General features: G+C 35.8%; 2 protein-coding genes and 1 pseudogene across 2 annotated transcripts; 2 read left to right on the top strand and 1 right to left on the bottom strand.

Moving 5' to 3' along the window:
* Positions 1-916: 916 nt before the first annotated feature.
* Positions 917-3472, top strand: LOC140831591 (NAC domain-containing protein 100-like). The gene is made up of 3 exons (XM_073195334.1): positions 917-1367; positions 2180-2463; positions 2588-3472. The coding sequence occupies exons 1-3, from the start codon at positions 1124-1126 to the stop codon at positions 3293-3295; spliced, it is 1236 nt and encodes a 411-aa protein (XP_073051435.1). The 5' UTR covers positions 917-1123; the 3' UTR covers positions 3296-3472.
* Positions 3473-9043: 5571 nt separating this feature from the next.
* On the bottom strand, positions 9044-14630 carry LOC140832255 (uncharacterized). The gene is made up of 8 exons (XM_073196160.1): positions 13998-14630; positions 13806-13920; positions 12484-13426; positions 11410-11504; positions 11237-11311; positions 10737-10798; positions 10116-10185; positions 9044-9992 (listed from the first exon to the last, which is right to left on the bottom strand). Exons 3-8 carry the CDS (start codon positions 13061-13063, stop codon positions 9285-9287), a joined length of 1590 nt encoding a protein of 529 aa, XP_073052261.1. The 5' UTR covers positions 13064-13426; positions 13806-13920; positions 13998-14630; the 3' UTR covers positions 9044-9284.
* A 38-nt stretch (positions 14631-14668) lies between these two features.
* On the top strand, positions 14669-17780 carry LOC140831874 (ATPase 8, plasma membrane-type-like; annotated as a pseudogene).
* The last annotated feature ends 2196 nt before the right edge of the window (positions 17781-19976 follow it).

Raw genomic sequence — 19976 nt, 5'->3', positions numbered from 1 at the left:
AATTAACTTATACTGATCCAGATTTCTTAAGATTAGCTTTTTGTTCTCCGTTTGATTTCTCGTTTCTAGAAACTGAAATAGAATCACACTAAAAATTCTCGGTTCTGGCGAAATATAATTCCGGTTTCGAGTAACGATTAGAAGAAAGCCATGATCTGATCTAATTCCTGACCTATCGAATACTAATTCCGTGATTATGAAACTCATATCATATGATTTCACAAATAATTATAATCTTTTAAAAGAATATATAGTAATGTTATCTGTACTAATATTAATGTCCAATCTTGAATGAGATTGTACATAGATGAGTCATATTTGTACAAGTTCTTTTGTGAGGCGATCATACGAGTTAATTTTATGTGATATATCTCTAATTTAGGTCACTAATGAAAAAATATTACTTTTTACGTCAAAAATATTACTTAATATTATAAATATGAACATGAATGACTCGTTTCAAGGATAAAAATACACGATATCTATTATTAAAAGTAACATTGAACCTGGAGTACCCCGAGAAATAGCTAAAACTAAACGTGTATGATGTATCTTCACCAGCACACACTTGGTGAATATTTCAAGATCAGCATGATGCCATCTGCGGAATCACATCCTTTCACAGCTATCCTCGATCGATACTTCAAATCAAACAAATTAAGGTTGAATTTCAGACACTCACACACACACAACTTGTAAATCTAAAAATTTGATAGATAGATATTCGAAAGATCCCTACAATTTCAGTACGTACTTTGAAACAGCCAACATCGAAAAAGTCTTAATCAAATATTAATAATTATATGCCCATCGAACTTGCTGCACAATTCTCGTCCTTTATTTTCTGATACAGAAAAATATATTTATAGCAATGAAATAGTATAATTCAGTGAAAAAGTCTAAAGGGTTTCATCCCTTATTAGCAAATAATTCCATTCCCGTTATTCTTTCCTTGTAGCATCCTTACTCCGCAAGAAACTTCAACCCTTGCAATTTCTCCTCTATTTAACAACCCTGTGTCCCATTTACCTTTCTTTCTCATTTGCTTTTCTTCGTCTCCTTTCCACTTCAGGATAAAATATTTAAGTTTATTTTTTTCTGGGGTTACGATCAAATTAATTTCATGTACGTGTTTCCGAAAATGGAACAAGGGTCTGCTGCAGGTCCATCTCAGCTACCGGCTAAGATTAATAACGATAAATACGGCGATTTTTGCGTGGAGGAGTTGCCTCCAGGGTTTCGATTCCATCCGACGGATGAGGAGATTATTGTTCATTATCTTGTGAAGAAGGTTATGGATAGAAGGTTCGCTGCGGGAGCTATTGGAGAAGCTGATCTCAACAAGTCTGAACCTTGGGATTTGCCGAGTAAGTCATGCTTCTTCTTTTTTTTTTCTGTGATTCATGTTGATCTTGATTTTTCTTGTAAATAAATGCGTCCTCTTTTTAGGTGAATTTTGATAATTTGGAGTGTAATTTAAGATGATAAAATTTAAGTTCTTGTTTCTTTTTTTGAGAAAAATTATTGATAAGTTTAATGTTTTCAAAAGAGGGAAGTGAAACATCCCTTCATGCCAACTGGTAGATCTATCCATGAAGGATGAAGGAGGATCATTAATTAGTTCGAACACCCTAATTAGTTTTCCTTTTGCATCAATATTTTATGATCTATATATTTCAACAGCAACATTTTTTAGTTTAAACGGTAGGAGTACGATGATTCGCAGATAGATCACGAATAATTTTGTAGTCTTTGCAACTTTAATTTACGCAAGGGCGTGCCTTTAATTTTAGACCAAAAATAACGATATACACCAAATTCTGATCATGAAAACAAAAAAAAAAAACAACAACAAAAAGTTCAATTTGGTCCACGATTTGAAAATCCCAATCCTTGAATGAAATTAAAATGGAACCATTTTTTTTCCTGAAGTTTCGCCAAGTCAATTTTCATATAAAAATCAAACCAACCATTTTGGATTGAACAGGAAAAAAAATTATATTTGTGCTATTTTTACATTTTTTGTCAAAAATTACGACTCGTATTATATCCTAATGGTTTATCTCATTATATAAATTATATATAATTCTCAAATGAATCAAGATTTTATCCAAGTGATGCTATAAAAAATTGAACTACTGGTTTTGCATGTTGATTGTTTAATGGTTTGATAATTCAGAAAAAGCAAAGACGGGAGAAAAGGAATGGTTCTTCTTTTGCCAAAAGGACAAAAAATACCCAACAGGAACGAGAACAAATAGGGCAACAGAGTGTGGATATTGGAAGGCAACTGGCAAAGATAGGGAGATAAAATGCAAGGGTAGAAATAGCCTCGTTGGGATGAAAAAGACCCTTGTTTTTTACAGAGGGAGAGCTCCTAAAGGGGAGAAAACCAATTGGGTCATGCATGAATATAGGTTGGAGGGCGATTTTTCGAATTACAACTTCTCCAAGGCAGCCAAGGTAATAGAGTCATACTAGGTTCACATGATATATAGTAGCATTCTATCACACACACTAGTTAAAAACACTTCCTTTAATTTGTATCTCAAGTTCCTTGAAAATAATAATGTTAATGTCATGACAGGAAGAATGGGTTGTTTGCAAAGTTTTTCACAAGAACATAGGAGCCAAACTAGCAAGCATGGAGTCTCATTTGTTGGATAGTCCTAGTCCTACACATCTTCCCTCATTGGCAGACTATTCATGTTCGAACAATAATCAAAAGACCGATTCAAGATTCGCCATAGATCCTGACCATGAATACAAGGAAGATATTTCCAACTCATCATCAAGAATAATCTTGAACAACCCTATGGTACCAACTTTACAACATGCCCAAAGAAACTTCCTCCCCCCTCACAATCTCGCCACAACTTATCATGAATCTAACTCTCGCCTTCCAAATCCGAACCCCCTTTTCTACCCTCAAATTCCTCTTCCGAATCCACCAGCATTCCCCTATCAGGCCTCGTCATCTCTTGGCACGGGTTCAATTTCGAGCTATGCGACTAACTTTCCCTTCAAGGGTACTGTTGTTGATCAAGAAAATCTGAAGCAGCTTCTTGCCTCGAAAATGCGCAAAACGGAGCATTTTTCAGGCAACGATTCTATGGTCAGCCGCTCTCAAGAAACTGGACTGAGCGCTGAAGTTGTCAATGAAATAACTTCCGTAGTTTCCAAAGGAGACATCGAAAGCAAGATTGCACCAATATTTGATGATGATCAAGAACTTGAGGGCCTATCTTTTAGTCCTAATAATATTTCGGATTTCGATTCTCTGTGGAGGTACTGATGCCCAGATACACAGTATGAAAATTGATCCTGATCACGAGTACATGATTGTATATGGTAAAATTTATCGTCATAGGTTTATTAATTTATGTGCAATGTTTCCTTATTAGATGCTAGGAATCTGATTTACTGACATTGATGTGGCTTGTGTACATGCATGTTGAGTTCTTCGGTTTTATATTAGTATCGAGTTAATAATAATACTCTATTTAGTATTTAGTGTTGTTCACATTCCACTTTACTAATAAATATAATAAAAAAAATAGATTCAATTTTAGTCATTTTTCGACGTGGCGTGACGTTTTTGTGACTCTAACATGACGTTAATATAAACAGTAGTGTCATATTAACACTTTCGATTCAAAATGAAAAAAAAAAGTTCTTTTGCAGCTCGTCATATTTATCAAAGATTCGAAGATCAATGAATAATATAGAGTATATATAACATTACATTATCGAATATAATTAATTAACAATGTTTTACCAAGTCACAAATGTTGAAAAAATATTTCCACCTTTTCGGTGTACAAAATTTTTGGTCGCCTATTTTACAGCTGTATTCAACTTATTACATATTACCTGTTAATTAGCTAATTACAGCACTTGTGTCTTAGATCATTTTACATTTATTTTAGAAAAAAAAAAAAAAGAAGCCAATAATTCAAGTGGGAGTAGGTATAGTCTCATATACGAAGATTCGCGAGACGGATCAGCCAAACTTATATTTACAATAAAATTAATATTTTTAACATAAAAAATAATAATTTTTTTAAATGATTTAAATAACAGATTCGTAGCACGAAATTGATGTATGGAAACGTACGAGTTTTTGTGTTCAAGTGGAGTGTCTCCTTGTGATTTGCACCAGGATATACAGCCAGGTGGGTCAATCCTGTGCACTCAATCAATTATTATTTGTAGGTTTCGACAAAAAGAATTATTAATTTCTTGTGGGATTCTCCAATAATTAATTCTTGTACATTCAAAGCTAAGCTTCCTCCTTAATTTCTTGCTTGCACGTATGGTAACGATAGTAGAAGATTCAAAGCTTAATTTATTCAAGGAATTGAATGGAGAATTAAAAAAGAACGCATCAGCTTGATATTTTATAGTCATCAAGGTTCCATTTTTTATGTATGATATTATGACGACGGAGTTCATTACAAGTTAATGCTAAAAAAATCTACCTACATACGAATGTGAATGACTTATAGTTCATATCTCACCAAAATCTCAAATGTATGACAAAATCTTAAGTTCGAAATCTAATTATAACAAACTTTTCCATCAACAAAAATAAAACAAAATTTCCCATATATAATCATGAATATACTAGTTTGCTTTAAAGGGGAATATGATGGTGCACTGTTGATGTGAAATTCCTCTGAAAGATTAATGGGCTTGAAAATTTGTTAAAGCCCAGTATATATCTCCATATTAAGTCCAGAATTTGGAATGACCTTTAAACTCCATGCAGCAAGTATCAAGCTGGTGAATACAAATGAATCGTGTAGAAAAGTACCCTCCAATAAATAAAATAATTTCAAATATTATATAATTTTTTAAAAAAAATGTACCATAAAATATATTAAAAGTATATTTATGTCTGACATATTTATTTAGATGAGATCAGTCAACTCAGTTCATATCTGTATGGAAAATTAATATTTTTTATATAAATTATTACTTTTTTATGGATCAGTTCGGGCTGAATATCCATCTTATAAAACTGATACGTGAGATCATCTCATTATAATTTTTTGAATATATTAAATTCACACGGCTCGAGATTCTCCTGGTAATTATCAAACTTAGATTAATAAGAAATAAAAATGAATAAATATGGGGCTTTGGAATTGAAGAATTGATTGGTTTTTTGTTTTGATGTGGCTTTCTGGGAAATTTATCAATGTTAAGAGGAGTATAATATAGCAAATTAGCAATATAGATCATTTTCAAGGACCTTTAAGATATTCTAAAATATTGAACATAATAATCATACATGTTAAAAAATACGTCAAAAAATATATAATTCATCTCTATATATTATTCATCTCATCTGTAGCACCAAACGATATATTAATGTTTCATCAATGCGCGCAACATATTTTGGTTATGCCTAGTTAAGCTGTGTTTAAATATTTAAATGAAGATAAAAACTTGTGTGAGACGGTCTCACGGGTCGTATTTGTGAGACGGATCTCTTATTTGGGTTATCCATAAAAAGATATTATTTTTTATGTTAAGAGTATTTATTTTTATTGTGAATATGAGTAGGGTTGACCCGTCTCACAGATTAGGATCCGTGAAACGATCTCACATGAGACTCACTCTTAAGTGAGAATGATATGAACTAGCGTAGTGCCTAAATATTTAATGAATCATTTACATTGGCTCTTAAATATTTCTATATATCACGCGCTAATTGAATTAATATTCCGAGCGAGTTTTTACTAAATGACACGTATTAGTTTTATTTTTATTTTTTATTTTTTTTTTTTTGAGTTGACGATGGAATATTTGGTTATTATTGAGCACCGAATTCGAAACCACGTCTCAAATTGAAGACCTTGTGGTCATATGAGCTACAAGACATATACACACGTTTTAGTTTTAGTTGGTTTAGTAATTGTAATTTAAATCTGCGGAATTTTTTTTTACTTGTCGATTCCTGCCCTATACGCATTTTTCACGCACATATATTTTTTATTCCTTTGAGTGTATACTTCGGTAAAATTTAGATGAGTAAATCTCTTATGAGATGATCTCACAAATCTTTATCTGTGAGACATAAACTCTACCGATATTCACAATAAAAAGTAATACTCTTGATATAAAAATTAATAATTTTTCATGAAAGACCCAAATAAGATATCCGTCTCACAAAATACGATCAGTGGGACTGTCTTACATAAGTTTTTACCAATTTAGATTACCCGAAATCCCTTCGTACTTGGTGTGGAATTCACTATGTATATATTTCGTGACTAAGAATCGAAGATGCTCTCACTCGGAGTGATTTTGCCTTGAAATCTACAGTCGACCGAAAAGAGACGAGGCATTAGTACTATAAAAATATTATTAAGAACCTTATAATTAAGGAGGAATCCACACTTACACTATTCTTGATATACTCAGTTTGATGATTAACAAACTCTTTATGCTTGTTGTCCAAGACCTCTTATAATATTTATGAAAAATATTCAAAACTATCCTCTAAATTTGGGTTTTGATCATATAAGTTTGATTACATTTTGGCTTTTGGTTCTTTTTTTCTCCAGAGTATTGACGTGACGTCAAGAAATACTGACGTGACACTGAGAAATGTTTACCGCGATAATTTTTTTTCCTCATTGATATATCTTATTTTCAGGTGAAAAAATTCATGCATATTTGTTTTCAAGTCTGACATATAATAAAAATCAAATATATATAACACTTAGTGAAAATTAAAAATTGGCCTTAATTGGTAGAATGTGCTTCCAATATTCTGGTGGCTATGGAACTATTCAAACCTTGGGACCTCTGAATTTTCATCAATCCTTAACTTTTAAGGTTTTTAATTTAACGTTTTCCACTAATATGACAAATTTGTACCAAGTCGGACGTCCAGTATCCTATAATTTTATTTATTTGTTATTAAGTTTCAATTCCAGCATTATGAAGATAGACGTATACATATTCATATTAACGGATCCTTGGAAATTAATGACGATAAATTTTTTTTTCCGAAATAGTTTTTGATAATTTGAAAGTCTAAGGGTGGCTAGATTAGAGATCGATCTTATATATTATTAATTTGTTTCGGATGGCCTCCCAATTAATATCTGGTAATTAAAGCTATAAATTAAAGGTAGCTAATTTATTATATATAATAATATAATCAACGTGGCCTCCATAAATTTATATCTCCCCATATTAAATATTTTACGACCAATGAAGTTTATTATTTCATACATATTCTTTAGAACGAAACAAATTCGAAAGAGATTACGACCATGTTACATGATTATTACAAGTAACATTTTTTTTTACGGAACTTTTTTCCACTTCGATCATCAGCCAGGTGAAACCAGACACTAGACTAATTTTGGTACCACCCAAGAAAACCCTAGTCCAATGACAAATTACATTTCAAAGAAGCCAAAATCAAAAGTAAATCAAGCATTAATATTATTACGTGAAACTCCAGTACCCTCTTCAACCCCTTCATGATCATTTTCTTCACACAACACCACTAGTGATTGTGTCGTCCTCATCTCGCCGGCTGCCTTAGCCACCGTGGGGGACATCGAACCTGGTGATGTGGGGCCAGTTGGCACGACCAGTCCGAGACAACTCTCGCTCCATGATCGTCGAATAGGATACGACACACTGTTACATCGACAAGAATGAGTACTGCAATGCAGTCGTGACTTGTGCAACATGCAACCACAATTCTTGTGATAAGGCCTCCGTTGGATGCTCATATCTTCTGTCGACAAGCACCCTTCGTATACACCCCAATAGAGACCGTCCCCGCCTACCCCTGTCGCCATGTATCTTTCCTCTTTACGAATCTAATCGAACCCTTTGTGCCTTTTATTTTTGTGGGATTGGTAGGATATGGGGATTTCTCTTCTCCCTATATATGGTTTTTAAACCTTTAGGGGAGTGAGTGCTCATCGTGCATGGGTTAATATTTATAAGGACAAGGAAAAAATGTTTGTTGGCATTTTCTGCGAGCCCGAACGTAACGGGGGATTCTACTAGACCCTAAGTACACATAGTGCCAAGTGCCTTTGATTAGTTAATTAATATTTATTTATTTGGGTAGGCTATGAGGGTATCACGTCTAGAGTATTAAATCTGCGGTTTGGTTCGGTGATTGACAAAATCCCAAACCGAACAAAATTTATATGTTGTATTGAATGACAAACCAAACCACATATATTATTTATTAATATCCAAAGCAGTCCGTATCATTTGAATGATCGGTTTTAGCTTTGAGCTTTTATTTCTTCAAATTAAATATTTTGATTATTTTTAATTGCCTAGTTTAGCTATTTTGATAAACAGATTTCAATATAGAAACCAAAATCAAATCATTTAACTGCAGTACAAATGTACAATTTATTACATTACAAATTTAACATCAAAATTCAAATCTTCAAAAAAATTGTCTTGTATATGTGGGTAAATAATGCATGGATGATAAAATTATTGCTCGAATTCCTGTTAAACTTTGGTTTGAGGGGCCAAATGGTTATAAAGTTAGAAAACACTCTTGCAGAATATTTAAACAAACTTTAGACATCATTCTTTTCAGTGGATCCTTATATTTTAGCTATGTTTTCTTATTTTTTACTTTTAAGATTAATTTTAAAAATATTTATTCGATTAATAAAACATTCATCATATGTTTTAAGAACTTTATTACAAATTTTCTGAATTTTCTTGAATGATTTTTATGCCTCAAATATTTGAGTTTAGAACTTACTGGGTGAAGATAGCAATCCAAATAATTTGATTCACCAGAAAAATCATGGGTTTATATATAAATTTTATAATAATTTTTTGGAAAAAAATAAAATAAAATTTCTGATATAATTTGTTTACACATATGTGTATATATATAAAAATCATAATTTTGATCGCCCTGCTTTCTATCATTCCATGTGCCCTGCTTTCTATCATTCCATGTGCCTCAATCAAGTATGTTATGGTTCAGAGTCATAATTGCCACCATTGCAACCTTAAGCTTCAACAATAAAACAAAGAGAATTTTAAAGATTTTTTCCATGCTACATCTGTTGTTTCAGTACATAAATAGTTGCCATTCAAATCATCATAGGATGGATACATTTCATGTTATTTCCCATCCATGCAAGACGGATTCACCTTGTGATTATGATGTCTGTGTTATACTAGTTAAATACATCCTACGGAATTAAGACAAGGGAGAGGAGTTCTCATCCCCTTGTTATAAATCAGCAGAGGATTCAAATAGCTCAACCCATGGCTCCTAGTCCCCGTGCCTTCGGCCGCCTGACAGCGACTAAAGGGTTCACCATGCCTTGAGAATCCTTGCCCAAACCCATGCCTTCCACAAAACCCATCTTCGCCATCATCTTTGATCCAAACCCCTTCGTGTGCTTCTCAAAAGAACCGAGTTTTTGAGTGTCTTTCTTTGCTAATTTATCATTTGCATTAGAAGACTTGGCACTTGATCTTGTTGGCTTAGGTGGAGCATGGATGTTCACTAAGTTAGTGCTTGTTTCAGGAACCTCGGCGCCCAATCCGAGTGATTTAGGACGTTGAACGACTTCAATGGGATGCGACACACCTTGGCTATCCTTTCCTAAGCCCCCGCCTTCCACAAATCCCCATTTAGCCAACATTTTCGAGCCAAAACCGGTGGTGTGCATCTCAAATGCCCCAATTTCCACAGAGTTAGATAAGCCATCTTTGGTCTCTGGGGATATGTTTTGTGTGTCAATCGTTTCAGAATTCATCACGCCACTAGAAACGAAGGATATAGGCTGAGAAGCGTAAGAGCCAACTTTTCCAGCGATTTTATTGTTTCTTGCTTGCTTATTTGATCTTGCCCGAGAATATTGCGGGCCATTTGAAGTGGAAGCACCAGTGTCTCTATGAAATTGAGGAGTCATTGTACCGACAACAGGGAAATCAGCATCATCTTTGTCAGCTCCTATCAGCTGAAAATCAGTTATCAAGATTGGAGTATGGAAAGTGCAACTTGGGGGGGAACAAACTTGGTGACGCTGAAAGAAAGGGAAACACCATCGAGATAAAGAATGGAGAGGATTCCCAGACTGTACCTTCTCAAGTCGAAATTTGTCACTAGCGCATGGCATACACGTATGATGAGTCCGCGACACTGTGACAAATCTGAGCGACAAAATAACAGTTCATTTAAAAATTCAGAACACTGCCGTCAATAATTTGTAGAATAGCTACACTATAAGATCAATCAACTTGGGGGTAATTGTAGTATTATGCATATCACAACCATGGATCGTTTTCATAAAAAATATAACTTTACTTGGTTAATGCAAAGGAGTGTCAGATTACAAGATTAAATTGAAATAAGTGCAAGTCCATGGATACAACTAACGGTTACCAACATTGTGGGTTTGTATAAAAAAAAACATCGTGGATTTATAATCACCAATTGATCACTCAAACTTCTTCAAACTTAACTGAATTTAGAGAATAAATAAATAATCTACCCAATAAAGAAATAACCTGCCACTAGTCTCTGCATATGTGGAGCAACTTTTTTTTCCGACCACAAATCATACTGGATAAAAGAATCTTTGGTGGCAAAAGCTCAGAAGTTATTGATGAGATTAGATTTCTTCCTCTTTGATTGAGTTCGAAGTTAAATGGAGTGATAACTTTTTACACCCATGGAAAAACATGAAGTTTGCATATTTTACCTCTTCTTGCCAGATCCACTGCACAAGCTTCTCAGTCGGTATATTGAAGCTAGTCTTCGAACCTGTACAACTCAATATCATTAGAAAACACAAGGGACCAAAACAATAAAACATGAGTTGTATAAACTCTAAGCTGAATTTCCCTCATAAATCCATACAACAGGTAAGTTTTAAAGTTTCTTTAGGTGAGGAAAGAAGCATCAAACTAATTTCTTTTCATTCAACAAAAATGAAACTTTGAACAGCATCCACGGTGTACAGCTACTGTAAAAGAAAAGTTCTAATCAACGACTTTTAACGCAGGTACACACCTCAATGCCCCTGGATAAAGCAACTTTCAAAGTACTGAAGCCTCTCAATCGTGGATGTTACTACGTAGATGTGGGAGGAAAAAGCAAGATAAAATATGAAAGCAAATCACATGGAGAACAGCATGTTGCAAGAAGAACATAACAGATAATGAGATACACTAGTTACTCGGTCCAGAAAAAATATTTTACCTGTGAACAATCACGTGAGTGCATAGGCTGAAATGATAGGATACCTACACCATCGAGAACCATTTGCTGCAATTTCTACAATTTAAAATAAAATGATGCTCACTATTTTTCAGATTCCTATAGCAAGCTTAACAAACAAATTCTCGTAAAAAAACAAAATTATTTTTTCTTACTGAATTTATCAGCTGGAGATCTACACCACCACGGTTCATCATTCTATCCCGATGCTTCGCTGCAATCATTTCTTTACTGTGTTTCTTTTTCTCCCCTGAAATGAAAATTTTCCATTCATACAGCAGCACCCAATCAGGGATTCAGGTGAACAAATCACCAAATCTAAAAATAAAATGCGATTAACAACTAGAAGTAACGCAAAAATGCTTCTCAATTTTTAAAGGGGGGATGAATTCATTTTACGCATTGAAACCCAAGAAACTCTAGACGGAAAACATTAAACGAATGAGAAGAAAACAAAGACACAAACAAAAATTCCCATAGCTTTTATATCAGATGAGACTCAGCTGGAGGAATGATGAGCAGTACGTGAAACAATTGTAATCTCCAATTTGCAAATTCGTGAAGTGTAAGTCAAATATACCAAAAATATTTTCCAAAATGGTAAGAGATGGCGAAAAACCGAAACAAAAGGCCATATCAGAACAAGGTCACACCCATGGTCCTGATTATTAATTATTAACCACCAAAAGCAACTCTTATTTCCCTCCTGGTCTAAATCAAAATGAAAACCTCTAAAGAATCAAACATGGAGCAAGTCAATCTCATCATATGCAAATAGAATGAATGTCATCCTAGAAGAGCCAACCCTGGCTACAAGAAAGTTGTTTGAACGGAAGCTCCAATAATCAAAAGTTACATTCCAGGTTCAAAAACATACTATTATAATGAGATACAGTGGAAGAATAAAATGATACATGAGAAAACAGTTTCGCAGAAATATATTCGATTTCCAATAACTCTGGTTTTTGTAGCCACTCCAGATAAATATGTAGAAAATCATACATACAACCATCAGGAATTGTTTGCAGCCAATATTCAAGTCACAGTTGCAAGTACATAATATTCGAGGCGAGGAGAAAAACATACAAGAATAAAGAAACTATCAGGTCAAAGACCCAAATCTTCCAGAAAAATAAAAGAATCAAACAAACATATTTCCATTTCGGAAGCAAAAATTACGGATTATAAACAGTCAATAACCACTCAAACTAAGTAATAGAAGTCCTAACCTGGTATTTTCCCAAACTTTTTGCTTTTTCGAGATTCGAAAGGCCAAGACTGTGGTATTTTATCATGGTGTTTCTTTCTCCCAGACGCAGTTCTTGGATCCTTAACAAGTGTTAGGCCATCAAGAGCAGGTGACCCAGCATACTTAATTGGTGTTAGTTTTTTCTCTTCAGCAAGATACTTTATTCCTGATCCAGGTTTCATCTGATCATACTTCCACGATGCTTCCATAAGTGCAATCCCACCAAATTTCCGTAGAGTTTCATCATAGCTATCTTTGAAATCACTATAATCGTCAGACAGATCTGAAACTTTTCCCACCAGTTGATCAACATTGACAATGTCTCCAATTCCACCTATTCCCTCGAAGTAATCCACAACAACCTCTTCATCAATGTCTGAATCAGTAATAGATGACAATTCATCACTCGCACATGTAGCAGAGGAATCTTCTTCTTCTACAGATTTTTCCACATCAGTCAATTCTTGTTCGTCTTTGTCTTCTTCTTCTTCTGTGTCATACGTGTATATTTTGGTGCCCCCGATTAGCACATAACGCGGATTTTCCTCAGGAGATGGCATCTCCTCTAGTGACTTCTCACCTATTTTAGCTTTTGTGCCATTGACCAGATCAGTATCACCACCCAAATGATCTGCCTCAAATGAAGAAAAGACAATAGAATCACCATCTTTCTCTTCAATTTCGACTGATGATCCGAAGCCACTTGGAGTGGTTTCTGCATATTCATAGAACCCCAATCCTCTGTGCGAGCTATGGTCCAATGTGAAGCTTGTAGTGTAGTCATAAATATACTCCACACTTTGAGATTCCCCAATCGCTTCTTTGTCAACAATCGGTGTCTTCTCTGAATCGATCAAAACCACAGGTGTCGATGTGTCTACCTCGTTCACTTGATTTACACCCTCATGTAAATTTGCATCTTCCTATAAATTATCCAAACAAAATTTGCGACCAAGCATTTTAACGTGGATGTTACTTAATCTTTAGAAAAAAAAAATACAAACTTCAAGTCAGGTGAACAGAAAACCAAAAGACAATAATACAAAAACAGCTTAAAAAAAATGGTTTATATCAAGTCCGGTAATAAAAATTTGAGAATCCACAAAAAAGCTATTATTTTGGCTCTCTCAACACATAAGTGTACATTTCTTGAATGCTAATTTAGAACCTATAGAATCATCGCATAGTTGCAAAATTCCGATCTTCTCAAGCAACAAATTTTCACTTGACAATACAAGAAAAACACAAATTTTCTATTTCTACCAAGCAGCTGGCATCAGTAAATCATGTAAACAAACATACCCTAGAGTACGCGTACCCAATAGCATTTCCTCTACTCTGTTAGAATGACCTCCGTCAACCAATTTCGAATCGGGCTTCGGCCTCCAAGTTCCCCCAATATTTTTACTTTTCTCCCCTAAACACAGTCAATAATTAAAAACAGATCAACATTCAATTTTTACCAAAAAGATAAGACTTTGCTGAAGCAATAACCTCTGGAAGGAGGAGAATTGACGGCTGACCAATCCGATAAAACACCTCCTTCTACAAACAAGCCATGATGCGAGGACGAATAAAAAGATGAGCCACGCGGCGCACGGCGGCTCGATTTATTCAATTTTTTCCTGTTATTCCCGCTCATAACTGGATAGTATGCAAATTTGGCGGCGATGGAAGGTGATTTGTTGGGTCCTGAACGAAACACCCAGTTGCGTCGTGAAGGATGTTAGTATCAATGAGACCAGGAGCATGGATCGACGGTGTTCGTCGATTCATTCTTCATCCCCGTCGATTCAATCATCATCCCCGCATTTTACAGAAACTTCAAATTTAACCCCATATCGTTTTAATTTATTCAATCTCGTCTTCTTCTTTTTTTTCATTGCAAGCCAAAATCTCTCTTTTTAAATTAAAGTAAAGTTTTAAAAACCACTCATCTTGCCTCACATATGCTATGGCCTACTGTTGGATAGCTTAACCTTCAAAACCCAGTCCTACATTGCTTCACGGGGAAAGCATAAAAGTGTTTAGATTGCGAACGGAACTTTTCTTAGCAAACTATCCGAAGTCTCACTTGCTCGAGGTTGTAGAGTCGGGGGCATCACACATATTCAAGGCATGCTGTAATTTGTAAGCAAAAGTATTATATCAAAATAATCGTCCTTTGAATGCCTCTTACACAGTGTAGCGTTGTTGAATGGTTTCAATGTCCAATCCTTTTAGCTTCACCACGGATTCGACATGCCCTTTAAGAGTGTGAAGCTCCCTTAGCCTGCAAAATGTTGGTCGACAATATTGCATCTTTACGTTAAACATTACAAATATATCTCTGTTTTGTTAAGAACGCGACTTCCAATCATAGAATTTGTTAGTCAGCACTATGAGAAGATAATGAACTTGTTCAATTGAGTCATGAAGAAAATGGAGAGCTTATTGAATTTTAAGGAAATTGATGAAGCATGTATACCTTGCCACTTCAGTTCTTCGATTCGCCTGCTCTGCGATTTCGGACAACTCGCTGTAGTTGTTCTTGTCGTTGAACACGCCGGAAGGTCCTGGATTTGACAGACCGTGAAGGGTTCGTTGTGCCACTGCCCATTGTGCTTCCCTCTCACCCTTGCCGTAATCTTTCTTCGTTGTGAATGCGGTCTAGTTTGATGAGATTTGATATCAAGGAAGTGAATTAGAATCACAAGAAGTGATGAAATATTTCGGAGTCAAGTTTGGTTCAATTTAAAGTTCGGTTTTTTTTTTTTTTGGTTTGAACTGAATAATTCAATTTTCTACGATCAAGGATATCAAGTCAAGGCTCGCGAGGAGCATAATTTGGACCCAAACTTGGCAAGAATATAGCTCAAACTCTACATTTCAAACATGAATCGAGTAGCATTTGGGCCGAGTAGAGCTGGATTAATTTGTTTGCACCGTGAGGATTGAGGAATTGTTCATTACAATAATGTTAATTGTTAGAACCATACCTTGTTCTGTATCATCGAATCCCAACCTTTTCTACTCAATCCATAACGAATAATGAACTTGAGAATATCAAGTGGGAAGTAAGTGATAATGCTGAAGATCCAGAGCCTGGCATGGATGTGCTCTGTAGCGACAAAATAGGAACACTTACTCTCAATAAGCTCACAGTCGACAAGAACTTAGTTGAGGTGTTCCCAAAGAATTTAGATAAGGAAACTCTCCTTTTGCTTGCTGCAAGGTCATCCAGAGTTGATAATCAGGATGCCATTGGTGCTTCGATTGTTAACATGCTCAGCGATCCCAAAGAGGCGAGTCTTCTTAACTATTTAGCTTGTTGGGATGGTTAATCTTAAAAGATTGCTTACTTGTAAAGTAAACTTTTTTCGATGTTTATAGGCAAGAGCAGGACTTACAGAGGTACATTTCTTGCCATTCAACCCAGTGGACAAGAGAACTGCAGTCACATATTATGATTCTGATGGAAACTGGCACAGATGCAGCAAGGGTGCTCCTGAGCAAGTAAGAATAGTCATAGAATTATTCATAATTAAATGAAAAGTTATAATATTTTCCTCAATGCTTGATGTCTCGCAGTTTTTGTTTATTTTTGTTATTTAACAGATCATTGAACTATGTGGACTCAAAGGCGATGCAAAGAATAAGGCTCATGAGATCATAGACAATTTTGCCAACCGCGGTCTTCATTCCCTTGGTGTTTCACGACAGGTTAGTCAGGCTTCCTATGAAGGGTTCTTATGCCATCATGCTTACAAAAAAAAAAAATACCACTATTTTTTCTGAAGCTGCAAATCGTGACAATATTTTACATAAAATTTCAGATTATTCCTGAAAAAGACAGAGAGTGCTGGTGGACCTTGGGAGTTCGTCGGTTTGTTGCCTCTTTTCGACCCTCCTAGGCACGATAGTGCCGAGACGATCAGAAAGGCTCTTGATCTTGGTGTCAATGTTAAGGTGATCACCGGTTATCAGTTAGCCATTGGCAAAGAAACGGGCCGCAGGCTTGGAATGGGAACCAACATGTACCCATCTTCTTCCCTTCTTGGCCAATCCAAGGATGAATCTATCGTTTCGATCCCTGTCTATGAGCTCATTGAGAAAGCGGATGGTTTTGCTGGTGTCTTCCCAGATATAATATTATCCTGGAAGGGGAAAATTAAAAGACCCACTTAAATGTACTAATGAGAAATTGAATTACTTAAACTAAACTCAAGTTTTTATATGCATAGAGCACAAGTATAAAATTGTGAAAAAACTACAAGAGAGGAAGCACATATGTGGTGTGACTGGTGATGGAGTGAACGATGCCCCAGCACTCAAGAAAGCAGACATTGGTATCGCTGTAGCGGATGCCACTGATGCTGCTAGAAGTGCATCCGATATTGTTTTGACCGAGCCAGGACTTAGTGTGATCATGACTGCGGTTCTGACAAGTCGAGCCATCTTTCAAAGGATGAAGAATTACACCATTTAGGCTGTTTCCATAACAATCCGTATTGTGATGGGATTCATGCTCATTGCCCTTATCTGGAAGTTTGACTTTTCGCTGTTCATGGTTCTCGTTATTGCGATTCTCAATGATGGAACTATCATGACCATCTCTAAAGATAGATTGAAGCCACCTCCAGTTCCTGATTCGTGGAAACTCAAGGAATCTTTGCCACCGGTGCCGTTCTTGGATCATACATGGCTATAATGACCGTTGTCTTCTTTTACCTCGTGTCAGATGCAGATTACTTCACTGTAAGCTCTTTATGCATTGGACTCGTATTATATGCTATGGTGTTAGTGAGCTACTTTTGCAACAAGACTCCGATGGTGTTGTGCAGTTTTTGATCATACTGTGGCTAATTGTTACGGTTGTCATAACAACAAGCATTGGATCCATAAACAACTAAAATAATTTGACTAATGACATGTTTTTCTTTGTTATAGGAAACCTTTAACGTGAAATCTATCTGGGGTAACACAGATGACCTCATAGCCGCTCTGTACCTTCAAGTGAGCATTATAAGTCAAGCACTCATTTTCGTCACAAGGTCGCGAAGATTGCCAGCCATTTCCTCAATGGCTGTCATTCTTTTTTGTGATGACGCCCTCCTCAACTGTCACAGACAAGACAGTTGGCATGACAATCGGAATTCCTCCAATCAGCCACACAAGAAGATTGTCGATTCCTTCTCGGTACTTCCTATGTTGAATCGGGTACTTTACGACTATCTCGATCAACGTGCCAACAGCAATGGAGCAGATACAGAAATTTCCAATAGCAGTAGAACCTGATTAGTATACAATCACTTGAGCATGTATCTGAATCTTGCAACCGACACTGTGATGTGAATTTTACCTGAAAACACATAATACATACCTTTTGGAAGTGTCCCACGTTGTTCGTACTATCCACAAGATGAGCAGCTTTACCGAAGAATGTGTGAACACCAGTGGCAATAACGACAGCCTCAATCTCTCCCTGCTTCCAGCTGGAGCCAAGAAAACTCCATCACCAGGGTGCTTGGTCACAGGAAGGGATTCACCTGTGAGGGCCGATTGATCGATCTTGAGAGGATCTCCCTCCAGGAGACGAGCATCTGCCGAGATAATATCTCCCAATTTCACGCTGATCAAATCTCCAGGAACAAGAATTGATGCATCCTGCTCACTCCAATTTCCATCTCTCAAAACCTGTAAGCACGATCAGCCATTCAATTTTTAAGATATAAGCGTAATTTTTTCTTATAACTGAGATAATCATGATGAAGCTAAGGTGAAGGCACCTTGGTTTTAGGTGCAAGACCAGCCATTAGAACGGCAGCCGCATTTCCAGCAATATTTTCTTCAATATAACTTATAGTTGAGTTGATAATAAGAAGCACGATAATACCAACAAAACCTTGCCAATCTGGAGGCTTGCCCTGCATGCATATTCAGGTGTTCAGTTCATTCAGAATAAGAGCCGAAAATAAAACAAAAACAAGATGAAAAATTAAAGATAAGCAAACAGCTGCAAAATTACCCCTCCATTGGCCAAGACAATGGCCATAATGACAGCAGATTCCATAACCCATGAACTGATGAAAGAGGATTCCACATAAATCCCAAGAACTTGAGGACCTTGCTTTCTTTTTTCTCCTCAAGTTTATTATAGCCGAATATTTCAAGTCTTTTGTTTCCTTCATCGGATGTCAAACCTTCCCTTGTACATTTAAGTTGTCGGGAAACGTCCTCAACGGGAATATTTTCCTGCCATGCATAAGCCAAGCTCATACTTCAATAAAGAAAATGTCGAATACAAAGTATTCTTCCAAAAAAAAAAAAACCAGCTATGTCACGACTGAGAATAAGAAGATTTCGATAACATACAAACATATTCAGGGGCGGATTTAGTGTAGGGCGAACGGGGGCCACGGCCCCCCCAAAAAATTTAAAAAAAAATTTTAGCGACGGTTGTGACGGAAACCGTCGCAAAATCTGCGACGGTTTTATCAACAACCGTCGCTATATGGCAGCCACGGCCCCCCCAAAAATTTTAAAACATTTTTTAGCGACGGTTTTAGATAAAACCGTCGCAAAATATAGCGACGGTTTTTGAGAAAACCGTCGCAAAATATACTAATCGGCCCCCCCAATCCCAAGATCCTAGATCCGCCCCTGAACATATTATAGCTCAATTGAAGCAATGCGAAAATGAGACTTACAAGGTCAACTTGTCCATTCTTTATCTCTTCCAAGCAGATAGATATCAGGAGCCATGATTATGTTTTTGTTATACAAATAAGAAGGAAAAAAAAAAGAAAAGAAAAGGAGAGAGAACCGCACAAAGAAAGAGTGATTTAGAGCACAAAAATCTCTCTATCTCTTTCCCAATTATTACTTCAAATTTGTTCTCATACCAAAGTGATCACCCCTACTTTTACAGGCCTCCCTCCATGCAAATTAATTAATACACTGATTCTTAAAAACCAAGGACAAATTGGAAGCCATAGTTGTTGTGTCGAGGTGGTAGCCCTTACTATTTAATTGCCCATTTAGTTTTTGGTTCCCTTAAACTCCCCAAAATTGTGGAAAATCATACGTTTTCCTCCCCCTCGTTCTCGTTCTCGTTCAAAGATTCATGTGAATCTCAAAATTTTTTAAAAGGTGTTGCTAGTTTGGACTTTTGTCCTTAAAACGTGGGTCGTCATACGGATTTTCCTAATTAAACAATGAATTGACATGTAAAATCGCGTTTCCTAAATGCACTCTCCGGTGTATATACTATTTTACATGGACTACCTAAAATAATACTCTATTCATCTCAAATATATAATTTTTTTTCCTTTTGAGTTTGTCTCGTATATATAATTCAATTTCTACATCTAATATTATTTTCTTGTTTTGGAGAAAAATGAATTCATTTTTTAAATGAATAAAATAATAATTTGGTTTGTGAACTTGCTTTTCAAATGATTTCTAACGTGTAAAAAAAAGAAGAAGGATAAA

Source organism: Primulina eburnea, chromosome 5 (assembly GCF_022965805.1).
Source record: "Primulina eburnea isolate SZY01 chromosome 5, ASM2296580v1, whole genome shotgun sequence".
Lineage (NCBI taxonomy): Eukaryota > Viridiplantae > Streptophyta > Magnoliopsida > Lamiales > Gesneriaceae > Primulina > Primulina eburnea.
This window is presented reverse-complemented; position numbering and strand designations above follow the sequence as displayed.

Coding starts and splice junctions, on each gene's coding strand:
- LOC140832255 (XM_073196160.1), bottom strand. CDS start 13,063: ATGCCATCTCCTGAGGAAAATCCGCGTTATGTGCTAATCGGGGGCACC. Junction 11,312..11,409: donor ATCTCCAGCTGATAAATTCA/GTAAGAAAAAAT, acceptor TTTAAATTGTAG/AAATTGCAGCAAATGGTTCT. Junction 10,186..10,736: donor AGTGGATCTGGCAAGAAGAG/GTAAAATATGCA, acceptor TTTGTCGCTCAG/ATTTGTCACAGTGTCGCGGA.
- LOC140831591 (XM_073195334.1), top strand. CDS start 1,124: ATGTACGTGTTTCCGAAAATGGAACAAGGGTCTGCTGCAGGTCCATCT. Junction 1,368..2,179: donor TGAACCTTGGGATTTGCCGA/GTAAGTCATGCT, acceptor TTGATAATTCAG/AAAAAGCAAAGACGGGAGAA. Junction 2,464..2,587: donor ACTTCTCCAAGGCAGCCAAG/GTAATAGAGTCA, acceptor ATGTCATGACAG/GAAGAATGGGTTGTTTGCAA.